A 27,620-nucleotide genomic window follows, 5' to 3' on the forward strand; every position below is an offset into this window, starting at 1 on the left:
AAAGAAGTTCCAAGTATAGGGGATATGTTTTATACTGACCCTACTCTGAATTCCTTGGTAATTTTTTTTAAGCTTATTGTTTCTGTTAGCTGACTCAATACAATAATACATGTATGGGATCTTAAATTATATCTATATGTATATGAACTTTCAGGGTACCTTTGAATGTAGCAAAGTATTAACCTTCCTGGGGACCTATCCATGCAAATTGCTTGTTGTTTTAGCAAGGGATGATACATAAGAATAATATATCCATAAATAACAAATAATTATTTTCATGAAAATGGATATTTATCTCAATATTTTAGAAGATTTCCATATTTTGTCAATTCTTAATAAAGTACTCTTGCTTCACCTTAATTTTTTAGATTCCTAGTTCCCTTTATAGGTCAGCTTAAACAGTGTCTTCTATATGAACTTCTGATCTACATATTGCTGGTGCTCTCAGCACCTATTTTGTATATATCTATTTTGTACATATCTATTTCATATGTACCTATGTATGCACATTTCCTTGATAGAATTTAAATTCCTTAAATTCCTAATTTTTTTTCTTTGGATTCCTTGCCCCAGTACATAGAGTTTTACTTTCAATCTTGGAAGAAATGGATTAACATGGTAGAAAATGAAATGTGCCAGAGATGCTGGAGCAAAACTTAACCAATTCACTTGGAGACAGAGTTTTCTAACAATTTTAACACAGAAATATTATCAGAGAAAGAGAGGAGTCAAAAGAAAATCTCTCAGGTGGAAGATAAAGAACAAAGAGGAATGACTCATTAGGCAGTCAAGAAGAAAGAAATTAAGGATATCAGAGAAGCTTGGGATATACAGTCTTGTAGGCCCTCATGAAATATATTGAATGAACACTTCTTATCCTTCTCATGTGAAAATTCTCATGGAAGGTAGAGGTTTATGCTCATGCTGGGCATGAAGTCAGAATTTAATCAATGTGTGGATTGACTCTTATGGTTAGGGGAGGCCTGTGATTCTTTCTTAAGGGGAAGTCAGTTAAAACTTCAGCAAGAGAGAAAGAAATCACAACAGTGTGTTTGAAATCACAACAGAAAACTAGGATCAGACCTTTCTGTGAGCAGATTGTGGCAGAGCTCAATTAGTTCTCTTAGCAAAGTCCGGAGGCTAAGGTTAAGGCATCAAGGCTCCATCTCACCTTAAGCAATTCAGGTTCTGAAGAGTTCAGTTAATAAAGAGTTGGTGTGAAAAATTTTTGGTATAAAACATTTATTTCAAAGATTAAAAGCATTTAAATTGACAAATTACAAGAAGTACTACTGTGTAAAATTTGTATGCAAGGATGTCCAAACTCACTTTGCTTTCTGTTGAGTATTGATTCTTGCATCCCCAGTTGGGGAGGGGAATGGAAAAGTGAGAGAGAAGATGAGGAAGGGAAAAAAGGAGAAAGGAGTAAAATGGGAAAAGAGAAGAAGCACTGGAAATGGGAAGGAAGGAAGAACTGAATATTCCAACAATAGCATGGTTTAGGGAATGTCTCAGGAGTATCCCAGGTAGTAGATGGTCTGAAAATAAAAGTAAAGAAATAAATAAGGAGTATATAATAATTAAAAAGTTTAAATAAATAGTTGAGGAGTTTCTGATGTGTGTAATTCATTGGCAAGTGTTGGCTGAGCAATTGCTGAAGTTTGATTCTTTAAATCAGTTAGACATATAAATTGCATCTCTGGCATTCTTATATTGAATGACATAGTAAGGGTAGCAATAATGTCTATTGGACACTGCAAAGACAGTAGGTTTTAGTGTATTGTTTACATGACAATCAAATTGGCTTTCTTCTGAATTAAGAGGTGGAACTAAAGAGTCTGGTTTCTCAATTGTCATTTCTCCAATCAACACTTTTGCTAATACCATGTTATGTCCAAAGAAGGAGGCTTTTCTAGAGGTCATAAAAGTAGAGGCTTTGGCTTCTTGGGTGAAGTATACTGCAATTCCAAAATTATCCACACAAAAATGTTGAGTAGGTTCCAAGCCACACAAAGCTAGATCTTCCAGGTTCATGTCAGTTTGATGGAAGAGGTGGCGCTCTATGCAGTTTAAATGAGATCTTTTCATCACCATTATTTTTTTATTCCTAAGAGGTTAAGAGTGGGAGAATTCATATAAGTACATTATATATTTTCAAGCTCAATGCATTGTCCCTCTGCTTTTTCCCATAATAGTCCTTTATTGCCTCTCTCTGGCACCTCCCATCTACAAATATCTGCTGCTCATCACTTTTGTTTTCCCAAATGCCCAACTTAGAACTTTTTAATATATAAACCAAAAGATTTCAAACTTGGGAAGGACTCTAAACACCTTTTAGTCCAATTCTTACATAAATTGATACCCAGTCCCCCAGTCATCCTGTTTTTCCCCTCCATGCCATAATGGTCCTTTTGATATTTTTCCCCTAAATATTTCTCCCATTTGCTTTCACACCTAATATATTCTTTCCAGAGGTTTCTATTATAAAGCCGGAAGATTCTTAGCACAATAGTTTGCTGGGATGGCATAGAGTGATGAAAGAGTTGGCAACAAGTCTGGTATGCAGGATCTGAAGGTAGCATTTCCGTTAATGTGAATTTTTTTTTCTCATTTGTTTGAATCAGTCTGCTAATTCCTGGATAAGGTCCAAAATAGGAATCTTCTTCTTCTTCCCCCAACAATGGGGGAAAACTGTTCGAATCCCATGGCCTGGGAAGTAAATGGGAATACATCAGAAGGAAAAAAGAGAATATGAGCAACAAATTCCCATGTAGATAGTGCTTTTGAGGGATAGATTATAGGAGAGAATTCCAGAAGAGAAAGATACATATTATACTCAATTACCTCATTTTAGAAAATGTCATACTCTTCCATTTGCCTAGCCAAATAAGTCTAGAAATAAAAACCTTCATTAGCAACATCATTCCTTTAATGTTGCTTTACTTTTGATAAAGCATTCCAAATATCCCACCATATGTGTCTGTGTCTCCATCTGTCTGTCTTTTTCTCTCTCTCTTTCACGTGTCGCAATGAAAATAATAGAGGGAAGAAAAGAAACAAGCATTTACTAAGTTCTTAATATGCAGTGTACTAAGTGCTGGAGATATAGATATAAGTTTAAAGAAAGATAATCTCTGCCCTTAAGGAGCTTATATATTAATAAATAGAGCTAGGAATATGTACAAAAGAATTCAGAAAAGTACAGTAGGAAGGTTGAAATGAAGTGATATAGCAAGGGTGAGGGCATAATTTTTATAGCTATAAATAAGAATACAGAGGAAAATGGAGTTAGGATGACCTTGTACTTTTTACAAACTGGAAGCTTTAAGAGTAGCTCACCAATAGGAGAAAATGAGTTATCTTTACCCATTTTAGAGATGAAACAACTATGGCTTAAAATGGGGAAGTGACTTGTTCAGTATAAATATACATTATATTTTAGAAGCAAGATTTGAATACAGGCCACTTTTAATTCTACCTTCTAAACAATAATTCCTCATCCTCAGTGACACAGAAAATAAAGCCCTAATCTAAATTTAGGAATCCACATACATTTTTTGGGTGCATAGTTGTTTATATGTTGTCCTTCCTTCACTTATCACTACCCTATGATCTCTGTGAATAGAGATGTAATTTGGCTTTTTTTTTTTTTCTTTTTAATCTCTTAGAACAGTGCTTGGCTATGCTTGTCAATTGACAACCTATGGATGTCATTTGAATTCTGGATCACAGAGTATTCTAGGCTTAAAATCCTCATCCTGCTAATAAAAATATTCTTAGTCAAACTATTTTTCCTAAGTTTTCACATATTTAAAAAAAAGTTAGGGGGTTTTGGATGATGTTAAAGTCCCTTTTGACTCTAAATCTTATGTTGTAATTCTAATATATGCCCTTTTTCAAATGTGGAACAATTTGGTAAGGGATATAAGGAGTTGTTCTTTTTGTATGTGGACAGTCTGTAGAAAAATAATTTTTGTTCACAAAACATACTATAATTACAATGTATGAAAACAATTTTTCATATAATGTGAAAAACATTCACAGGAAGACAAATTAAAAAACTGAAAGGCTGTATTTGAGTACAGATAATCAACTGAATTTGGGGGGCATCAGGATTTTTTATCTTATTTTTATGTAAATCAAGAGTTTAAAATTGATAATATGTAAAAATAAAATATCTGATAGGAGTCTATGAAATATTGAATAAGGAACATTGCTTTCATAACTAGCAGAAAAGCTAGTTTTTTCTAGCTTTTACTTCATAAGAGAAAGATAAACCCTGACATGAGCTATAGACTAATGTGGAGATGGACTCCAGCAAAGATAGATTAGGAGGAAGCCCTTACTCAATTCCTTCTACCATACATCTCACTCCAACCTCAGCTATTCCAACAAAAATTTAAAAAGAATGTCAGAAAAAGTAGTGATCTGAAATCACAAGAAGAATGAAGAAATCACAGTAAAATGAAAAATAATGAGTCTTTTTTTCCTAACCTAATATTAATTCATCTTACAAGCAAATGACCAAAGCAGGATTTCTTTTTAACAATGTTGGATTGACAGTGAAACTTTAAAGCCTCAGCCCTCAGGCTCAATCTGGGAGCTTGGATCTATCTCTTTGACCCAAAACTGCAGATGAGAATTTGACAAAATGCATATCTATCCAGCCTGTAGGGGTTGGTCTACAGATTTCTTGTTTGGGACCCAGAACAGTATTGTGAATTCAGTTTCTTATGTTATACTATAGTGTTAGGGCTTTGATCCTCTGGAATGTTTCAGCTAGTTAATAAAACCTGAGGAAAGGAATTGTCTATTGGAACTCCACGCAGAGCCAAATATAATACTTGCTAAGATGTGAACCAGACTACAGGGTCTAAAAAGTCCAACAAGGCAGCAACCAGACTATATCCTAAATAATACCACAAAGGAATCACTAAAAATCAGTACCCAAACTGGCTTGTACCATTCCTGAAATTCTTAAACAACCCAGGATACAATGCCTGGAGGATATAGCTTGCAGGACCCCATATAAGAGAAAGTAGGAACATTAAAAACAAATCAAAACAAAACAAACAAACAAAAAATCCGGATTCCTCAAGAAAAGCCATGGAACTTGGCTATAACAGAAATTCTCAATACTAGAAGAATGATTTTTTAAAAAAATATCCCCACAATAAAAAGTTGTCATAGTACCACAGATGCTCAGTATTTAAAGGCACACAAACAAAATCCCTCTAAAACACCTAGAAGCAAAGACCATAGTTAATTAAAATTCTGTTAAGTGGTAAAATTTCAGTGGCAATGTCAAAATGGCAGAGAACAGGGAGCAACTCAATTGAACTATCCTAAAATTCCCTTTTAAACAACTTTAACACCTCAAATAAATTTATTTTGTGACAAAGACAACAAAAGATGAGGTTAAGGAATTTTCCAATTTAAGACAATTTAGAAAATCAGCAGGACAGGCCTGAGATACTACAGGGAAAGGGGCAGAATGAAAAGGTAGAGACTTAGGTGGTAGCAGTACTAGTAGGCTTTGGTGGAGGTAGTGAGGATAGCAGTAGGAGCAACAGCTTTAGGAGCTCTTAGCCCAAAGAAAGTGAGTGGGTTAAACAATTAATTAAAAAGAGATTACAGAGTGCCTTTTGCTGCTGTAGGTTTCAGGATCTATATAATTCCCCACACACAGTTCCAGGATGAAGAGGAGCACTAATACTTATGGTAGCAGGAGAAAAGGGATCTTGTTCACAACTACAAGGTAGACAGAAGCACTGGCATCTATGGCTGCAAGAGATCCTTTTTCACAGTTCCAGGATGGAGAAGAGAATGGCTGCTGACAATGGACTTTGGTCTGAATTCCAAAGCAAAAAGGAACACTAACCATTGCAGCCACAGGAGAATAGGGAACCTGGTTACAGTCCCAAGGCCAAGTAGAGCACCAGCACTTGTGACTTCAGGGCAATAAGATCTGGTATAGATCAGAGTAGAGATCACACTTCTTTTTGTATCATACCATCTTAAAAACACCAAAATCTTGCATATCCCCAGAACGAATTCTAAGTACAAAAGCACAAAAATCTGAAGCTTGGGACAGTGCTCTTCTCACCCTAAGAATAGATTCCAATTTTGAGATCAAGTTAAAAAAATCAAGAAATAGAAAAAATAAGCATGGTCCTGAAGTCAAGAGGACCTGAGTTCAAATCTGGATCTCAGACACTTAACGCTTCCTAGCTGTGTGACTCTGGGCAAGTCACTTAACCCCAATTGCTTCAGGAAAAAAAAAGCATTCAAAGAAAAAGCTTAATTATAAAAATTGACTATGGTAACAAGGAATATCAAAACACAAAATAAAAAGACAACAATGTCAAAACAACTACAAGAAAGACTCAAAGGCTGAAAAAAAAAAGTATATCAGACAAAATATCTTTGCCTTTGTTATCTTTTGAGTGTATATTTTGGTCTTCCTTGTCACCATAGTAACATTCTATAGTTAGAAACTTTTTCTGCTGTCTGCTCATGTTCCTAGCCTATGACCCAATTTTTAATTCTTTGTTAATACAGGGCTCTGTTTCCAGGGTGGAGACAGCATTTTCCCAAGCTTCAGGGGTTTCATGCAGCTGTTTTCAGAAATCCTTTTAGGCACCTGACCACAAACACTCTTTTCTGCTCTGGAGCTCTTAGGAGTATCCTCGACCCACAGTAGCTGTACAATCAAGTATGCTAAAGCAAGGGTCCTTCCTCAGTGTTAGTAAAGAGACTTCCTGTGAGCTGAGGCTTTTGTAAGCTGCCAGTGTCACCACTGCCCATGCCAGCCTCTGATTTGCTGGTTTCCCAGGACCTTCTCACTCTACTGACAAAACTTTCTTGCCAACATTCCAAGCTGTCTTCAGCATCTCTGGGCTGAGGTGTCTGGAAGTCTCCAGTACTGCTGCTGATTCAGAGGTCCCTAGGCCAGTTCCTTCTCAGCACTGGTGCTGGAGCTAGGGTCAGAGCTTTGTTGGCACATGGTCTGCTTGCTGGGCTCCTACCCTACTGCCACACACCTTTCCTGTTGTCTTTTAAAATTGTCTTTGGTGAGGAAATTGCTTCACTCTGTCTTTTTGTGTGTATTGATATTTTAAAATTTGTTTAGAATCATTATTTAAAGTAATTTTCAGCACTGGGGGGAGAACATGCCAGGTTTCTGGCTTTACTCTGCCACATTGGTTCTGCCTCTTCAATAGTCAATTTTAATAAAGAAGATGACAATAATTTAAAAATTGCCAAAATTAGTGGGATGGAGCCAAGGAAATAGGGGAAAATTTATATTTTTAAATTTTTATCTTAATAAAAGAGGTAAAGAAAAAAAATCAAGAAATTGGTCATGTAATTAATAAAAAAAAAAATAGGAGAAAAGGACACATTAAAAATCCTCAATTACATATGAAAATGATAATCCTAAAAATCAAATAAGAGATTAATAAAATTGAAAGAAAAAACATATTGAGTAATAAACAAAGCTAGAAATTGAATTTATGGGGAGGAAACAGTAAAATAAGCCATTGTTTAATTTAATTTATAAAAAGAAAGAATAAAATCAAATATTCATCTTCAAATATTATAAAGGTGAATGCATCCTCCATGATGAGGAAATTAAAACAATCATTAGGAGCTATTTTAGGCCAAGAATATGATAGCAAATTTGACAATTTAAGTTAAATAAACATTTACAAAAATATAAATTATCAGATTAGCCAAAAAAAAAAAATTAATAATCTACCTTTAATAATCCTCAGGACCAGATGTGTTCACAGATGAGTACTACAAAACATTTAAAAAACAATTTAAATATTTATAAAACATTTGGAAAAGTAGGCAAAGAAGGACACCTACTAAATTCCTCTAACAACCAAAGGTCAAGAATATCAAAGGAATTTCAGGGGAAGTGAAAGAAGGCATTCTAGAAATGCAAAATTTTAAAATGTTCCAAAATATTCCCAAAGTAGAGAAACAATTTAATTATGGCTAACAAAAAGGTTACTGGATTAGTGTAAAAGATTATGTACACATTCAAGAGTATATTAAATTACCATTGCAATATAGTATTTGATAAATACAAAGATCATCTCTTATTTCAAGGAAAGCTCCCTATACCCCTATGCTCTCTAGTGTTTTTAATAGGAATGGGTTTTGTATTTTGATAAAAGCTTTTTTTCTGCTTTTATCATATACTTATCATATAATTTCTTTTGGTTATGTTTTTGATATGATCAATTATGGTACTAGTTTTCCTGATATTGAACCAGCCTTGCATTCCTAATATAAATCCCACTTGGTTATAGTGATTACCTTGCTGATCAGTTAATTTCTTTATTAATATTTTATTTAAAATTTTTTGCACCAATATTCATTAGGAAGGTTGGTCTATAGTTTTCTCTGTTTTGGTTCTTCCCAGTATTTATGTATCAGTACCATATTTGTGTCATAGAAGCAACCTGGCAGTACTCCTTCTTTACCTATTTTTTCATTAATGTTATTAGTTTATATAGTCATGGAATTAATTATTCTTTAAATGTTTGGTAGAATTCACTTGTTAATCCATCTGTCTCTGGAGATTTTTTTCTCAGGAAGTTCATTAATGACTTTCACAATCTCTTTTTTCTAAATGAAAATATTTAAATAATTTATTTCTCATTTTCTAAATCTGGGCAGTTTATACTTTTGTAAATATTTATTCTTTAGATTGTCAGACTTGCTGATATACAGTTGGGCAAAAGAGCTCCTAATTCTTGCTTTAATTTCTTTGTCTTTGGTGGCAAGTTCACCCTTTTCATTTTTGATATTGGTGATTTATTTTTTTTCTTTCTTTTTTCTAATCAAATTATCCAAAGATTTATCTATTTTTTTTTCATAAAACCAACTCTTAGGTTTTTTTTTTTTTGTTAGTTCAATAGTTTTCTTAGTTTCCAATTTATTAATTTCTCCTTTCATTTTTAGAATTTCTGATTTGGTATTTAATTGGGAGTTTTTAATTAGTTTTTTTTTTTTTTTTTTTTTTTAGCTTTTTTCAATTGTTTGCCCAATTTTTTTTTTTTACTTCAGCTGAAGCATAATAAATTCTCTTCTAGCTTTTAGCTTTACTCTGTGTCTCTCTGTGTCAAATGTGTTTCATATAAACATAATGTAGGATTCCATTTTTTTTAATCCTCTCTGCTACTTGCTTCTATTTTATGGGACATGTCCTCTTATTCACATTCACAGTTGTGATTAATAGAGAGAAATACAAAGCTGATAATTTTTTTTAACCCACCACACCCACAACTTATCTTCTATCACCCTTTCCCTTTTCTCTTACCATTTTCACTAGTGTTTTTGCTCTCCCTTCAATCCTGCCCCTCCTTTTACTTTCCTCTTTCTCCTCCTATTTATTTATTGGGTTAGATAAATGTCTATAGGCAACTAAGTGATTAAATTATTCGGACTTAGAGTAGATGAGATCAAGCTTCAGATAATTCATTCCCCTCCCTTCTTTCCCTTGATTGTAATAGACTGGGCCTCTTCATGTTATCTAATTGTCCTATTATAGTTCTCCTTTTCTCTTTTCCCAGTATATAGCCCTCTTCCTATTCCTTAATTTCTATTATTTTGAAGTCATCACAGAGTCTATTTACAGTCATACCTTCAGTCCATGTGATGCCTTTCTTTATCTGTTCCAGTGACAGATACAGTTCTCAAAAATCCCCCATCTAGAATTTCCCATCTAGGGATGTAAACATTTTAATCTTCAAATAATATTTTCCCCCTCTTTACTTTTCTATGCTTCTCTTGACTCCAATGTATGTAGATTAAATTTTTTTGTTTAGTCCTAATATTTTGAATAGAAATGATTGAAAGTCTCATATCATTGAAGATCTATTGCCTCCCCTGGAAAATGATGCTGAATTTTACTGGATAGTTAATTCTTGGTTGTAACCCTAGGTCCTTTGCCTTCTAGAATATGGTATTCCAGGCCCTTTGACTCTTTATTTTAGAGATTCCAGATCCTGGGTAATCCTGACTGTTGCTCCTTGATATCTGAATTGTTTTTGACTGGCAGTTTATAATATTTTTTCCTTGAGATTGTTGTGAAACTTCAGAACTACAATGATCCTTGGAGTTTTTCTTGTGGGATCTCTTTTTGAAGGTGATCAAAGAATACTTTCAATGAGTATTTTCCCTTCAGCTTCTAGAATATTGGGGACAGTTTTCTTTAATGGTCTCTTGATGAATGCTATCCAAGATCTTTTTATGATCATGGACTTCAAGTAGGCCAGTAATTTTTAAATGGTCACTTCTGGATCTATTTTCTAAGCTGGCTGTTTTTCCAATAAGGTTTCACATTTTCTTCCATTTTTTCATTCTTCTTAATTTGATTGATTCTTGCTGTCTCACAGAGTCATTAGTTTCCATTTACTCCATTATAATTTTTAATGTATGATTTTCTTCGGTTACTTTTTAAGGTCTTGTTTTCTTCAGAATATATATATTTATTTATTTTGCTTTTCCAAATTGTTGACTCTCACGCATATTCCCATTTCCTTTCTCATTTTTCCTTCTACCTCTCTTGTTTATCTTTTCAGGTCTTTTATGAACACTTCCAAGAACCCTCTATGGACTTTAGACCAATTCATATCACTCTTTTAGATTTCTTCTGTGGACATATTGTCCTTTTCTAAGTTGATGTTTTGGTCTATCCTGTCACTCTAGTAGCTTTCTATGCTCAAGGTTCTTTTCTGTTTCTTGATCATTTTTTTTTTCTTTTTCTTTTGGTATTACACCTTTTTTTTTTTTTTTTTTTTTTTTTTTTTTTTTTTTTGACTTTAATTGTTGAGCTCTACTCCTGGGGTGAAGGTCTGGGAAAGCGTCCCAAGGTTCCTGTTTAGCTCTGAGCTTTGGCTTTGAGCACAGGGGTCCATTATGTTTGTAGAGGGTAGCTTTGACTTCTCTTTTCAAATAACAGCCTGGTTTCCCAAGATTTGCCTTCTGAGAGCAAACTGGAACAGGAAGCTGCTCCACTGATTTGCTCCAGTACTGAGCCAGGAATAAGGGTCTCAGATGCCGATTTGTTATGATTAAGACTCTCACCAGTTTTTCCAGAGTCAGTCTGAGCTGGACTGAACTTCCCTTTTACCCCAGCAAGACTGACTTTTCTTGAAGTTTGTCTATTCTATTTTGAGCTGAAGAGTAGTTTCATTTATCAGACTCTGTTCAGAGGTTTGGTTTCATGTAGTTTTCAAGGGAAACTAGGAAAACTTGAGTCTTGCTGTGCCATCTTGTCTCCTTCAGTAGTATTTGAGATCCTCATTTTTGAAAGAACAATTCATTATTTCACAAAAATGCTGAGGAAGTTTGACAGAAACTTATTAAAGATCAAAATTGTACACTATGTTTCAAGAAAATGTCAAAATGAACTTATGATTTAGACAATTAATGTAGCCTGAAGGATTTCCTGTTAGAAATATTTTAAGGGAAGAATTTATGACTAAACAAGAAATAGAAAGGAACATAGAAAACAAAAGTAATCATTTTGATTCTATTAAATTTAAAAGGTTTTGCACAAAACTCATGCAGCTAAATTAGAAGGAAAGCAAAAAATTGAGTAGGTAAATTATGGCAAATTTTATTGGTATTGGTTCTTTATATATTTGAGAAATGAAAACAAGTTAAATTTGTAAAAAATAAGATATATTACTTAATTTTAAATGGTCAAATGATATGAACAAGCCATTTTCAGAAGAAAAATAAACCAATGCTATCAATGTTTTCAGATGAAAGATTTAAGCCTGTATATAGTTATATAAACAATGCTCTAAGTTATTATTGATTAGAGAAATGAAACTTAAAACAACTCTGAGTTAAAACCTCATACCAATAAAATTGGATAACATGATAGGAAAAATATGAGAAATGTTGGAGGGGATGTGGAAAATTTGGGATAGTAAAGTACCATTGGTGGAGTTGTGAACTGGTCAAAACATTTTGTAGAATAAATTGGAACTGTGCTAAAAAGACTTAAATTGAGTGTATCCCTTACCACAATAATTTAAAACTAGTGGTTCTATAGCTCAATGAAGAAAAAATGTTACACACACACACACACACACACACACACACACACACACACATGCACACCATAATCATTTGGTATATTATTGTGATAGAATACACTTGTGCTGTGAGACATGATGAGCAGAATGTTTTAACAAAACTTAGAAAGATGCAAGAGCTGAAGCAAAATAGAAGGTGCAGTATCAGAACATTGTACACAGTAATAGTAATACTGAACAATGAGCAATTCTAAGTTACTTAGGTATTCTGACCAATACAATTATCCAAGACATTTCCAAAGGACTAATGAAAAAAAAATTCTATCCATCTCTAGAAAGAGAACAGATAGAGTTTGAGGTTAGATCAAAGCATAATTTTTTTACTTTCTATATATTTTTTGCATTTTCTTATGTGAACCACATAAGAAAATACTTTACGTGATTTCACTTGTAAAATTTTGATCTCATTTTTTGCCTTCTTAATGGATGGGGAAAGGCCAGGAAAGCAGGAAAAAATTTGGAACTGAAAATTAAAGAAAAAAAGAATGTTGAAAATAAATAACAAAATTATTTCAAAATACAAAATGAAGTTTCTCCAGCTTCACTCTCAACAAGCAAAAAAGCAATTATAATCTCAAGGTGAAATGATTTAGAATCAAAAAGACAAGAAAGCATGAACCCTAACACTGTATTAATGTTATGAATTAATACCATAGAAAACTATTCTTTAATGAGCTCACTTAGCATCTTCCCCCACTAACCTCCATCATCTGTTAGATGGCAAAATTAACTCTAGATCTTGTTCTTTCAGGTGTAAACAGCATTTAATATCTTATATTAGAAACTCTGCACCCATTGCTCTGATTTTCCCTATTCCATTGCAACAAGCAATGGAGTTGCAGTCCCTTTTTATTGGCGATTCTCATGTTTGGAATCCACCCTTTTCCTTTGCTACAACTTAGAATATCTAGCTTTTTCAAACATCAGGTCAGTTGTCATCTTGGTTGAGAAACTTTCTGATTATTCTCATTCCACCAGAAAAAAATATTTAATAAGTTTCTACTATCTGCCAGTTACTGTGCTAAGTACCATACACACACACATACTCTGCAAATATACACAAAAACTGATTTGATCACAACAATTATGCAAGTAGGTACTATTATTGCCCTCCTTTCCTAACCAAAGAAAAAGGAAGACCGAGTTTAAGTTACTTGTCCAGACTCATACAACTAGTGTCTAAATCCAGTGCTATTACTATTGTACAACCTACTTGCCTAAAAGAACAGTGGCTGCAGAAAAGATATAGAAGCCGAGCTATAAAAATCTGTGAAAATAAAGAGAACTTTTTTGGTGATGAAACTATTTTCAATTTTATCTTTTGGAAAAAAAATATTTCTTTTCTTTGAAAAAAACTGATTTTTTCCACCAATGAAGACAATTGACATAATGAAGATTATATGATGTTTGTTATGGAATTTCATGCTAAAATATTGACAATAGTTATGTATGCCTATTGATTTCATCTGTTAAATTATAATAATCATTTTAATATTTGATATTATGATATTGCTCTTTATAAGAATTACTAAATAGTAGGTAGAAGGACAGGCATGAGTTTAAATCTGACTTCAGATGCTTTCTAGCTGGGCAAGTCAAATACTCTAAGCTGCAGTTTCTTTATCTGTAAAATGATAAAGAAAATAGCACCTACTCTGGCAGGGTTGTGGTGAAGACCAGATGAGATAAAAATATAAACCATTCAGTACACAGTTCCTGACATATAATAGCTATAAAATTTTAGGTTTTATTATTATTATTGCTATTCAAAGTAGATTAATTAATATGAAATTGGCTAATTAAATTAATGCAATTTAATGAGTTGGATTAAAAAAATGAAAAAAATTGTTAGTGAGAAGGAAAATACCCAAACCTATATCTGTCTCACTGTAGAATTCAGAAATAAATCAAGTGCTAAAAATTGAGCAATGTGTCAATTTCCTGATTTTATTTTTCTTGCTTACAATGATATCTATGACATAGGAAAAAAAGGCAGATTAAGAATATTGTTCAAATTTATATGAAATTAAATGTACAAATAATAGCCTTGTCCATAAATTTCAAACCAAATCAAACAAACAAAAAACAAAGAATAACTATGAAAACAAACATGGAGAGGTACTAAAAATTGCCAATGAATTAGTTACATCACAACTTGACTTAGAAGAAGAAAGTAGGTTGAAATTGCTTTTGGCAAACAGGAAATGTACTATTCTTTTAAATGGGCTTCTTCATATTGATAGGATACTGTATTTACATGATCTACGGAAGCAAGATGTTGCTAATACTCAGTACTTAAGAAATACTAAAATTATTGAAGATGGAGATTATATCCCTAAAGAAAATCTAAAAAGGAGAACATTTTATTTTAAATGTATATTTGGTGGAGAGGGGAATAGCTAATTAAAATTCTTGCTCCAAAGAACTTTTCTTGTGGCAGTGGCCTGTCATTTCATGAGCAATCATCCTGGGGAAATATAGTATTGCATTCTCTTTCCCACTCAGAAAACAAAAGTAAACAAACAAAAAAACCCAGAATATAGGTAGAGAGACTATTCTCCCAAGGAAACATCCAAGGTTGGTAATTCTTACTTGATCTTGCACACAATTTGATGCAATGGTAAATACTCCTGTTTAAGGAGCAGTGGATATTTTGAATTCTTTGTCATTTGCCAGGATTCCTTCAGGTTAAACAAGGTTTTCTCTCCATTAATTGTAATCTGAAACAGATTATCTTCTCCAAAATTTATTTTTTCCTGCACTTCCTGGAAGAGAAATTATGAAAGGAGGCTGACTCTGGGTTCCATGTATCACTTTTTATCACCCCCCCCTTTTTTTTTAATAGCAGGTATTCATGGAAAAACTGTATCATCAAATTGGATAATCTTTGTTTCTGAATTCCTGTGACTTCACTTTAAAATTAAAAGACCCTTACCTCTCAAATAAGATGATTATATATTTATTAGGGCCCATTAGAACCTGACAAATGAACACATTTCCCTAGAATTGCTGTTCTTCCAAGGAATGTATCAGTGAGAACTCTCTTAATATTTTTGTTTTTGTTTTTGTTTTCCTCTAACAATCCAGGGCTTAAATCTTCTTTTAGGCCTCTGATTAATTCTATTTTTAACCTCCCCCCAACCCCCCATATATAAACCCTAAAGCAAACTTGGGGCACTTGATTAGGCTTTCAATCCATTCAGAAGATTTTGCATTGTTTCTTTCCCTAGTATTTGCAGGCTTATTTATACACTAACACCTTTCCGGGAACCTTTAGCAACTTAATTTTTTTTCTTCCCCAAGCCTCTGGCAAGTCAGGTTCCCAGAGATAAATATAAATATAAATACAATTTTAATGTGTGCATATGTACATGTATGTTTGTATACACATGCGTTACCTGCATTTCTGACCTGGTATACAACTTTTTTTGCTTTTTTTTTTTTTTTTTTTTTTTTTTAATCATTGCTCTCTGCTTTTGCTTTGTTTTGTTTTTCAGATAATTAATAGAGTTTACGTGTTCCTATAACTCATGAGTTATATGACTCATTCATGTTGCCTACTTAACTAAAAATTCAAAAAATCTGGATTTTTAAGCCTGCTTCTAACACTAGCCTTGGGGCAATGACCATAATTCTATAAGCCTTAGCTTTTCTAAGTTTTAATAACTATACTTACTTCACTGGACCAATACCTTAGATTTACAAGGCATGTGAAGGTCACAAGAGATAATATATGTCAAGGCCTTAAGAGAAGGCACACTGGAACATTCCTTGGAAGAATAGGAATGAATTCTCAGGATCTGAACCCACACCAAAGGGCCATGCAGGAGACCAGCACAATGTTGGGCCTTGGAAAGAATACAACCATAAACAGACCAATTTTTGATGAGTAGTATTCAAGGAAAAGACAGATTAGCAGAATTTAGCACTGCAGTGAACTACCAAAAAACTAGTCAGTAATTCAGGACCAAATACCAACCACCTTTTCTGGAATGACAACAGCATCTAGATCAAAAAAGACTGTACAAAAAAAAAAAAAAATGTAGATTCCAACCCCTTCAATAATGCCATAGAAGACAGAGTACAGTCCTGATAAAAATTCCTATTCTCAAAACAGTGTTTGCAAATATCACTAAACAGAAGAAAAACGTGAACACTATTAAATACTCTAGATTGAGAAAACTCCCAGTGGTCCCTGTATGGGAAAAAAAAAAAGAATTTTACAAACATAAGCAAAGAGACACACATACACACACACACATACACACACATACACACACACACACACACACACACAAGCCTTCAGCACAATCAACTCTGAAAGTTGCTGGAAAAAATGAAGAGATAAAAAAGTGAAATCAGAGTTCTATTTATTTCTAGAGGGAAAAGAGAAAAGAAGAAAAAATAGCATTGTGAATAGAAGCTGTAAAAATCTTACAACTCTTTGGGGAATAGGAGATTCCTTGGGCAGAACAAAAAAGGTCAGTCAGAACTCAATATTTCTATGAGACAAGAAATTTCTGAAAAAAATAAAAAAGTTGAAAATATAAGATAGATGTCAGAAATAACCTGAAAAATAGGTCAAGGGGAGAAAATTTAAGCTTCAGACTAGTTATATACCATGTCCTAACAAAAATCTGGATATACTATTTCAAGAAACTATTAAGAAAATTTCTCAGCTCCATTAGACTCAGGATATAAAGTTAAATTAAAATCTATTGACTATATCTTTAACAACAACAAAATTAATATACAAAGAAATGAATAGCTCAAATTTTTAACATCAAAATCAAATTAAACATTCTCTGGAAAGATTTCAGGTACCAAAGTAACAGCAATCCAACTTTGCTACCACAAAGACTAAGATGCAATTGACAAAACTGGAATAAAATATGCAAAATGATATTCCAAAAGGCCATATAGTAAGGCTTTATTCTTAAGACTAAGTCACCTTACCAAACTGACTATACAATCCCATAAAGGGTATGGAAATAGATTTTTAATAGAGTATTTTAAAAATTTCTGATGAAAAGACCAGGGAATAATAGACATTTTAGAACAACAATAACAAAGAAAACCAAGAGAAACCTAGAAAAGTATATATTTGCATTTGAGTACAATTTACTATGAACTATACCTCTTCCTACTCTAAAAACACTTACCTTTTTATGTTGAACCCAGAAAAAATCTTGACACCAATAGAGAACTTTGGAATGGAACAATGAACTAGATGGTAAACAGGAGAGCCTCCGAGCAGCCTTGTATAAATGAGAATTCACTAAGTTTAACTGCAAGTCCAGAATAAAGGAAATACCCATGCTGAAGAAAGAAAAAAAAAAAAAAAAAGAAATAAAAAGCAGTATCTAGAATTCTGTGTTTATAACAAAATCTTTTTTGCATTTTCTTCCTGCCTTTTATCCAACTCCCATTATATGATATTGAAGATCCCAAAAAGAACTTTAATGTGTGTTCAAAGGGTAAAGGAGGTTTATTCAGGAAAGACCATGATCAGTTTGGAAAGCTTTCTGGAATAATCTGATAACAATTTAGAGCAGTTTGTTAAGAAATCTGAATATAAAATATGATAGGGCCAATCTCAATTCAAAAGATTTCTCAGTCAAGTTGATGGGATTATACGGTGCTGACCATTAGACAAATCCAACTGATGGGGAATGGAAAGTGTCTTTATATTTCTTGAGCAATCACCTGTCAGGTCTTTAAAACTTCTTTTAGCCTGATTCTGAGTGTAGATACTTAGGTTTTTAAGTCAGCTCTTTCTTGAGTATAAGCACTCAACAATCACCAACTCACTCGTTACTTTTTCTTATATTCTTCTTCCAGAATATAGCTGTTGGATTGATTTCCCTTATCCTCTATTACCAGAACAGAAATGGCAGCTTCCAGCAGTATCACACGACTGTGAGAGACATGTGCTTAAACACACAGCTTTAGGAACTAAAAACTTTGTTTCTTAGAATTTACATAGAATGTTGGAAGTCTATGTAGATTTTACACTTGCTCTCTGGTCCCCACTGCCTGGAGGCCAGGTATATTCAATTTCACCCCTCCCCAGTGTTGGCCAGTATGCTTAAGAGGATTTGGGAGTGTTTGGGCTCTCTGAAATAGTCTCCAACCCCCACTGATAGTGTTCCCATATATGATAAGGGTCTCTTCTCCCCAATTCCATTAAGCTACTAAGAATTTTTTGCAAAGGAATATTTATTTCAAAAAGAATAATCACAAATATACAAATAACTTATTCCCTACACCTGTAAAGCTTAATTCTTCCCAAGTAGTACCTCAGATTTTAGGGAGGGAAAAAGAAGTTAGGTTTAGAGTTTAGTTCAATTCTGATAGTGAATAGTCTCATTTCTAAGTCTAAAACTCTCTTTGTGGTCAAGTACTAGGCACTCTGACTTGCCTTCCAGAAGGCCTGGCTAGCAGTAACATCCCACCTGTAATCTAGGTCCAGTACTGTCATGGTCTGAATTCTCAAATTGGGTGGAAGTCATTACCTCCACCTGAAACTGAGGAGGAAAAACAAAACAGAATGGAAAGAAATATTCCCTAGGCCCATTTCTCAGAGTTGGGGTAAAAATAAAATAGGAAGAAAGATGTTTTCCCTTTCAATTTATGAACATAGCAAGAAAGAGAATGCAGAAAAGCTATAAATTGTCCCAGTCTGACTAGTTTTAAATATTTATACTTTTTGGGCTATCAAACTGTGCATACCCTTTGATCTAACAGTGACTCTACTATCCCAAAGAAATCATAAATAAGGGAAAAGGACCCACATGTGCAAAAATGTTTGTAGCAGCCCTTTTTGTAGTGGCAAACAAATGGAAACTGTTTAATGTGGATGCCCATTAATTGGAGAATGGCTGAATAAGTTATGGCATATAAATGTCATGGAATATTATTATTCTATAAGAAATAATCAGCAGGCTGCTTTCAGAAGATTTACATGAACTGATGTTAAGTGAAGTGAGTAGAAAAAAGGGAACATTATATGTAGCAACAAGATTATATGATGATCAACTCTTTTCAACAATGAAGTGAATCAGTTCCAATTCCAACAGACTTGTGATGGAGAGTCCCACCTGGGTCCAGAAAGAGGACTATGGGGACTGAATGTGGAATGCAACAAAGTATTTTCCCTTTTTTTGTTGTTTGCTTGTTTTTTTTTTTTTTTTTGTTTTGTTTTCTTCCTCATTTTTCCCCCCTTTTGATCTGATTCTTCTTGTGCAGCATAATAAATATGAAAATGTGTATAGAAGAATAGAAGAACATTTAACATATATTCGTTTACTTGCTCTCTAGGGGAGGGAGTGGGAAAAGGGAAAGAGAAAATCTATAATACAAAGTTGAGCAAGAGTGAATGCTTAAAGATATATTTGCATATATTTTGAAAATAAAGCTATTTTTTTTAAAAAGAAAATACATGCACATATTAAAAATATACAAAATAAATACAAAGTAAATATAAAAAAAAATTAAATGTAGCCTTTTTGGCCATATAGCCAATCAAAAGAGAATGGCCTTACTGATGTATTTTGGAAACAGACCTCTATGTAAGGCAAACTGGGCATTCTCTAAAGGCATTTCATTTCATTACACTTAGGATGATTATAGAATCTAGCCTTAACCTTACAAAAGAAACAGGAGATTTCTGGCAAAACACTAACTCTATGAATTGCTGTATAAGTAACTCAACTTCCTGAGTTCCTGACTTTTGAGATTCAGGAACTATATATTCCCTGAATACATATCACTAAATGTATATTACTGAATGTATTCTGCTCTTTTCCAAAGTAGTCTTTCCATATAGTTACTGGATCAACTTACTGGAAGCAAAATGTTCAGTTGATCCAGATACTGAAGGTAATGGGAAATGCAGGTAAGCAATAGCCAGAAATTACCAACAAGGCAGCAGTCAGCAAGACCAGGAAGAGGACATTAGAGTTCTTGAAACATCTGAAATATGTATTAGCTAAGATGTACTTTTTAGGATTCTGTGCCATCTCTAAATGTTCCTCTTTAATAGTATGTGCTCTCATAATGTTTTTGCTGGATTTCTTTGTGAGAGAATGCACAGTAGCTTTAGAGAAAAGATGCTTTCTTCCTATGAAATTTCAATAAATACCTTAGCCTAGAGCTCATAATTTTCTCTAACTTGATTTTTAAAAGCCATATAATACAGTAGAAATTTATAAGCTACACTTTTAGGGAGTATAGACCCACAAAATAACTTGAAACATATATAGCTATCCTCTTGACAATATATCCCAAGTTGAAAGGAGCCCTAAGATTATCATATAAGATATGAGTTGAGGGAGAAAGTCAGATAAAATTTGGATTTTTTTTTTTTGTTGGTAGCATTGATGCTTCTTTTGAATAGAACCAAGAGAACCAAGATTCATGGCCACAGCAAGATTATATGATGATTAATTCTGATGGATGTGGCCCCTTTCTAGCAATTTGATGATTCAGGCCAGTTCCGATGATCTTGTAATGAAGAGAGCCATCTACACCCAGAGAGAGGGTTGAGGGAACTGAGGGTGAATCACAACATAACATTTTCACTCTTTTTGTTGTTGCTTTCTTTCTCAGTTTTCCCTTTTTGATCTGATTTTTATTATACAGCAAGATAATTGTATTAATATGTATGCATATATTGGATTTAACATATATTTTTACCATGTTTAGCATATATTGGATTACTTGCCATCTAGGGTAGGGAATTGGGAGGAGGGGAAAACTGGAACACAGATGTTGAAAAATTATCCATGCACATGTTTTGAAAATAAAAAGCTTTAATTAAAAAACATACAAAAAAAAAAAAAAAGAACTTTCTTCTTTGCCTTTAAAGACATCATGATCTAATAGAGAAAGTAAGTTATGTGCTGTTTGTGTTCACTTGTATGAACAAAAACATGTGCTATAAAACTGTGACAAATGATACAAGAGAGTATTCTATAGTAGGCACTGGAGTTCAAAAGAAGCAGAGAAATCCCTTCTGGCAGATGGTTGGGAAGAATACAGAAAATAATATGTTTTCATATCAGACTCCCCTTTACTGTCAAGTATTTAAAATTTTGAGAGGTTGAGCCAATGATGTGGTGAGAATAGGAAAAGAATATTCCATGTACAGAAAGGCAGAAAGATGGGCACGAGAGCTATATTTGGGTGGTGGTTGTTTAATTATATTTAACTCTTCATGACCCCATCTGAGGTTCCCTGGCAAAGATATTAGAGTAGCTTGCCATATCCTTCTTCAGTTAATTTGACAGATGAGTAAACTGAGGCATACAGGGCTAAGTGACTTGATTAAGGTCACATACCTTGTGTCTGGAGTCAGATTTAACTTAGAAAGATAACTCTTTTTGACTCCAGCCCAGCACTCTATCCACTGCTCCAATTTTCTTTAATTTTCATAATTATTACCATATTATTGTCTATAAAGAACATTTAATCCCAATTTTTGACTTTCTTTTTAATCTAAGAAAATAAGTTCTTGAATAAGTCTCACAGGAAACTGAAAAATGTACATTACTAATATTCTCATTCAGAAGAATCTATTAGCACTGACTTAGTTTTTTGTAACTTTTTATTCTTTTGTAATTTATTTCTGTTAGTTGTCAAGCTTTGACAAAAAAAAAAAAATATGTTATCCTAAATTTGTCTCTTCTCTAGGTTTTGTTTTTTGTTTGTTTGTTTGTTTTGGTTCATTTTAATTAGCTTTTCCTTTAAGAACTTTGTTGCTATGCCATTTGGCACACACATTCAATATTAGTATTCTTTCAATTCATTATTTATATTGACATAAGTAGGTTAGTATCCTTTTTGTTTTTGTTCAATTGTTTAAATTGTCTGACGTTTTATGAACCCATCTAGGATTTTCTTGGAGAGATACTGGAGTGGTTTGTCATTTTACAGATAAAGAAACTGAGCCAAACAGGATTAAGTAATTTGCACAGTCTCACATATCTAGTGTCTAAACCTAGAATTGAACTCAGGTCTTTCTGACTCAAAGTTCAGCACTCTAATTCCTGTGCAGTCTATCTGCCATATATATCATATCTTTTCTTATCAATAGGATATACTTATAAAGCAAATAGTATTGTCTGCCTCAGAATGAAATCTAGTGCATTGAATGTCTCTCCCAATTTACTAACAATAATTACTTAATACATGAAATGTAGAGAAACCCTTTTCCCCACTGGCAGGTTTTACAATAATCCAAATTATTTAAGAAGAAGTTGAGCTAGGTTAGTGATTGTTAGAGAAATTAAATAGGAGATGGAATCAATAAGATTTTTGTGACTTCTAAACTAGGGAAGGTGGAGAAAGAAGGCAAGAATGATTTCACTTTGCAGTGCAGGTGACTGACAATAGTAGTTCCTTTTACATAAATTAACTAAAAACAGAAATAAAATTATCTAGAGGAAAATATTTATTTGTAGTTTGAATATGTTCCTCTTAAATGTCAGATTGCCAGTCATGCAGAGATGTTCTTGGAGATAGTAGGAAATTTGTGGATGAAATTCATGAGTAGTCAATCACTGCTGATTTGAGAATCAACCACAAAGAAGTACTACATGAAACTTTTGAAATTAATGAAAATACTCAGAGCTATAATGCAGAAAGGCAAAAAGATAAGAGATTTTACTATGGAATAGACTGTTAAAAAAGAGAATGTTCATGAAATTATGAGTCAGAATTTCAGGATTCAAATCAAGGTACAGAAATCTATTATAAGGGGTATTGATGAGTGTGACCACTGATTTTCTCTTTCAGCTCTATCTAGGATATCATAACCTTGCAGAGTCTCTAAATAGAGATATTTGTATAGGTAAAAATAAAATGAGCTGGCAAAGGAGAACAGAGGAATGGTGAAAGATTTATGGGGAAAACTTGGATAATATAACATCATTGAATGCAAAGGGAGGGAAAATATTTAAATTATAATATGTAACTGCAAAAAGAATCAAGAAGGATAAAATTTAAGGGAAAAAGCCAATAGAAAAATCACAAGGTACCAGGGTTAGTAAAGTGTTAGTGCTATAAGACAGATTGCAGAGAATTAGTTGATATAGTAAATGTACATATGTCAAAACATTGAAATGAAAGAAATATGTTAGTTCATGGTTAGGCAAAGACCAAGGGAGGAAAAACTTATTTTGTTTCTTTTTTTTTCCTTTTTTGACACAAGAAAGGTAAAATATTTGTACTTATTAGGAAGAAGATGGGGGGATAGAGGGATTGATGATGCATGTAAGGTTAGGAATTATTTATGGAACAATGCCTCCTGAGAGAGAGAGTTATAAAACCTAGATCAGAAGTTAAATGGTTAGCATTCAGCTAGAAGAAGAGTATCTCTTTCCTCTGAGATAACATGGATAGAAGAAGAGATAAAGGTTTACTCAGAAGTTCTGATAAATATACAAATGGCCATAGGTTATGAACAAAATGTTTTCAAAGAAGAAATAATGAAAATGTAAAAGGTTCAAAGTTGCTTAAAGGAGATAGGTTTAAAGAACTAAAATCTTACCTTATAAATATAAAAGTTCAAAATGATTCAATATTGAATGGATTATACACAAACTGGCATAATCATTCCTTGGTGGCGGGCAGTGAATTGGTTCAAACATTTGGAATAATTATATATAAGTTACTCAAGTATTTATCCCCTTTCATTTAATGATCCTATCACTGGTCATTTTTTTTCCAACTGGTCAATCATAGAAAGGCAATATTTACTACAAAATATTAATAGTCGGAATTTGTATTTGTATGTGGGTGTTAGCAAAATACTGAAGGAAATGAAATGCCTATCGACTTGTAACAACTGAGCTATTTTGTAGAAATATATGAAAATTTTCTTACATTATAATATAGATATAGAAAATTTAAAGAAACATGGGAAGATTTGTATAAACTGATGCAAAGTAGAGTACACAGTGCCAGGAGTACAACCTGCACAATGACTGTAATTGCCCAATCATATAAATGAATTTAATGTGAAAGTCAGTTTAGCTGATTATTATTAATGACCAGTCTTTTCCCTAGCGAACAAAGGATAAAACATGGGGCGTTTCTCCATGGGAATTTTGTGGGGCTATGGATGAAGAGTATTGCAAATGATTTCAGATATACTAGCTTTGTTGATTTTACTTACAATTTCTATTTTATAAAGAAGGACTCAACTGTAGCAGAGAAGTATGTTAGTAAACAAAGTAATGTAAAAATAAGGGTATCAAATACAATTTTAAAAAATGAGAGGGAAATTTGATGAAGCTCATGTCAGACAACCTCAGTCTTGTCATTGATGCAGGATGGGAAGGGAAAGAGTTGGATTTAAATATTTAGGATAACCAAATCGAGTAACAATATGAATTCAAAATATGAACAACTAAACTAATACTATTTTAACACAAGGCCCAAACTTGGGGTTGAGAGTCCAGATTCTAATAGATCCAATGAGAATACATATATACATATATATGTAATGTTCTCCAATCCAACAATGACAAGTAGTTCAAAGGATTAGAATTTCACAAGAAACTGATATTATGGGTAGTCAAGGGAGGGAGGAATACATGGGTATCATCTAAAGTATGATTGAAATATGTGGCCAAAATGTCTCAATTTTCTTTTCCATTCTAAAATTTGAATTCTATGTTAGACTTCTCTACCTCTGAGGATGAGGAGCAATATATATCTCTTACAAGGGAAGAACAACTTTAGGACAGTTTTCAGGAACTCATTATTTTAGTTTCCCCATTCTGTGAATAACTGTTACTCTGTACCACTAAGTCAGAACTTTTCTCAGGCTTCATATTCCTTTGATCTTTCTGCATCCCTTACCATTATTCAATGAAGTTTTGTTTCTTGGCTTTAGTCACACTGTATCTTCCTTACCTCTATATTGGATCATGAATGTTTTTGCCTCTCTGCTCTTTAATTATGATTTTACCTCAAGCCTCAGTTCCTTTGATTTTCCTTTTTTTTATAAATGTAGTTTTAAGTGTTCCTCCATTCATTCTAGTTGTTACCATATGATCAACATAAATCTTGAAGTACCTTTCATATGTCAGGTCAACATTTCCAGATGCATATTGGATATCACTTGGATGACTTGTCATTAGCTAGTTCGAATTATGATAAATAACCTATCTTTTCAATTCCTCAAGCAGAAAAAAAAAAGAAGCAAATAAACAACAACCTTGAGCTTACATTTAATCCTATTTTTACTAATACCATTGTTAATTTTCCTTATTACACAAGCTCAGACCTCCAGTGGCATCTTTGCTTTTCTCCCTCTTCAGTTCATCCATGCCAGCCAAAAAATTCTGAAATATTCTCATCAAAATATTTTGTAGTCATCTTCACCTTAGTTATGTATAGGTAAAGCCTTTCTCTGGACAACTCAAATAGCTTAGATTTTCTACATTTAATCTCTTTCTTTTCCCGACTTAAGCCCTTATTACTCCAGTTCTAGTCTAACCTATATTTGGCTGGCAATTTCATCTTCTTCAGAACCTCTTGTTATACTATCACCACTGCTCCAATAGCTCCAAATTGCCTATAGAATAAAATCTCAACTCTTTTTCTCTTTACAATAGGGCATCATGATATTTAAGCTATATAATCTGATAATGTTTTACATTATTAAATTTCCATGACCTTTCTCATAGCATTGTCCTTATCTGGAATATCTCTTTTATTCTTTTGCACATAATGATGCTGTCTATTTTTAAAAACACAGCTCAAGTCATTCCTATAATATATAATATGAAGTCAATTAGCTCACAGAGTAATTGCAATTATAGTTCTGGGTTTCAAGACTCAAAGTTACAGAACCTTTAGGCATTGATACTATATATTGAAGAAAATCAAAGAAATATGAGAGGTCTTCCCAGAGGATGAAACCTTCTTGAAGAAATCTGCCAGTTACTGACATAGGTGATAAGACTTCTTCTGAGAAGGATATGACTTGATAACATTTAGAGAAATGAGATTTATTGTGGTTTTCCTCAAACATTCTTGAGATACACTGCATTGTGTCTTGATCTCACAATATAATACAAGATTTTGAAAGTTAGGAAATAAAAAGGATATTAAAATAATTTAGTCAAACTCTCTCACTTTACAATTGAGGAAACTGAAGATCAGAGGAGGAAAGGAATGTGCCCAATATTCCATAGCTTGTCAGTGACAAAACCAAGACTATGGACAAAGCTCACTGATTTTAAAGCCAATATTTGACTTTCCACTATGGTGTACTGATAATCCCCTCCATCTCATTATCTTTGGCTAACATCCAAACCTTCCCAGAGACAAAAATACCCTAAGTCTCTCCTAACTCATATACATTTCAAAGGAAATCTTTTGCATTCTACTCACATATTATTGAGGTATAGAATTCTTCGGTTGGGATCAGAATAACACATTTCCAAATGAAGCTGAGTTACCAAGGGTATACTGTGCCACGAGCCATCATTCTTAGATTGAAACTGCCAGTGGAAGGGTAGCAGGGTATGGAAGGCAAGGCAGTGTGTCCCCAGAAAGCATATTCCCAACAAAAAATCTTCACAGATATGTAAACGTTCCCCCTTTTTCACAAGCCCAGAATATGTGGCTGACATAATCTTTACTATATCACCATTTTTTCTGTGTAAATAATATGGGGAAAAAAATTGAGGTAGCCACATATTTTCCTTCTCATATGTTGACAGCGCGGATTTAGGATTTGAAACTTTTTCCATGAATGACCTCTCAAATATTTTATCTTGAATAAGCTTTTGTTCTGGGATCTTGGTCCGATTCTCCAGAGGCCACCTTTGAAACTGCCTGAGCTCCTGGGAATTTGTTATAGATGATTTACCTAGCAAGTTCCTAAGTTGATATATTTGATGATAGTGTCCAAAGTAAATGAAGACTCCATTCAAAGTTCACTATTTCAAGGGTTAAGGAAATAAGTCAAAACCATATGTTCTTCACAGACAGATGTTAATGAGACAGATCTTTAAAATAGGTTTTTTTTAAAATCTTCTCCCACCTATTACTTATATTGTAGATCACCTGCCACTTAAAAAAAGTCCCAATTTCTCCTGAAAAAAACATTTATTTTTGAAACCTTTCAGCTGGGACCTTTTTTGATTTAAGAAATCAATTAACCTTTCTTTCCGTCAAAGATGCACATTGACCAAAAGTGTGGTAAATGAAACTTCTGCATATAAGGGCATTATCTTGTGTCTTCTGCTAGAGTTTTTATCTCCTGCATCTTTCAGAGATTAATTAAAATAGAAGAGAAACTGGATCTTTTAAAAGGTTGGAATGATGTTTTAATCAAATCAACAAGTATATTCTGTGAAATTCTTGAGAGTAGAGACTGTTTTCTGTCATTTTAACACCTTGCTATAACATTTAGAAAACTGCTTGGTACATAGTAGATAATTAATGTTTGTTGACTTGTTAAGGTTCATAATTAAG

The 27,620-nt window shown here is 33.3% G+C and overlaps 1 protein-coding gene across 1 annotated transcript; it reads right to left on the reverse strand.

Moving 5' to 3' along the window:
• Positions 1-1,424: 1,424 nt before the first annotated feature.
• On the reverse strand, positions 1,425-27,174 carry LOC116422098 (protein mono-ADP-ribosyltransferase TIPARP-like). Its single transcript, XM_031957236.1, has 5 exons — positions 26,532-27,174; positions 17,288-17,444; positions 14,718-14,890; positions 2,455-2,709; positions 1,425-2,107 (listed from the first exon to the last, which is right to left on the reverse strand). The coding sequence occupies exons 1-5, from the start codon at positions 26,891-26,893 to the stop codon at positions 1,675-1,677; spliced, it is 1,380 nt and encodes a 459-aa protein (XP_031813096.1). The 5' UTR covers positions 26,894-27,174; the 3' UTR covers positions 1,425-1,674.
• Between the last annotated feature and the right edge of the window lie 446 nt (positions 27,175-27,620).

Source organism: Sarcophilus harrisii, chromosome 3 (genome assembly GCF_902635505.1).
Source record: "Sarcophilus harrisii chromosome 3, mSarHar1.11, whole genome shotgun sequence".
Classification (NCBI taxonomy): Eukaryota; Metazoa; Chordata; class Mammalia; order Dasyuromorphia; family Dasyuridae; genus Sarcophilus; species Sarcophilus harrisii.

What these genes read in the sequence shown, in the direction of transcription:
- LOC116422098 (XM_031957236.1), bottom strand. Translation starts at nt 26,893, where the DNA reads ATGGAAAAAGTTTCAAATCCTAAATCCGCGCTGTCAACATATGAGAAG. An exon ending in ATTCTATACCTCAATAATAT is followed by an intron (nt 17,445 to 26,531) that starts GTGAGTAGAATG and finishes TTCTTTCTTCAG; the next exon opens with CATGGGTATTTCCTTTATTC. An exon ending in TCTGGGTTCAACATAAAAAG is followed by an intron (nt 14,891 to 17,287) that starts GTAAGTGTTTTT and finishes TTTCTCTTCCAG; the next exon opens with GAAGTGCAGGAAAAAATAAA.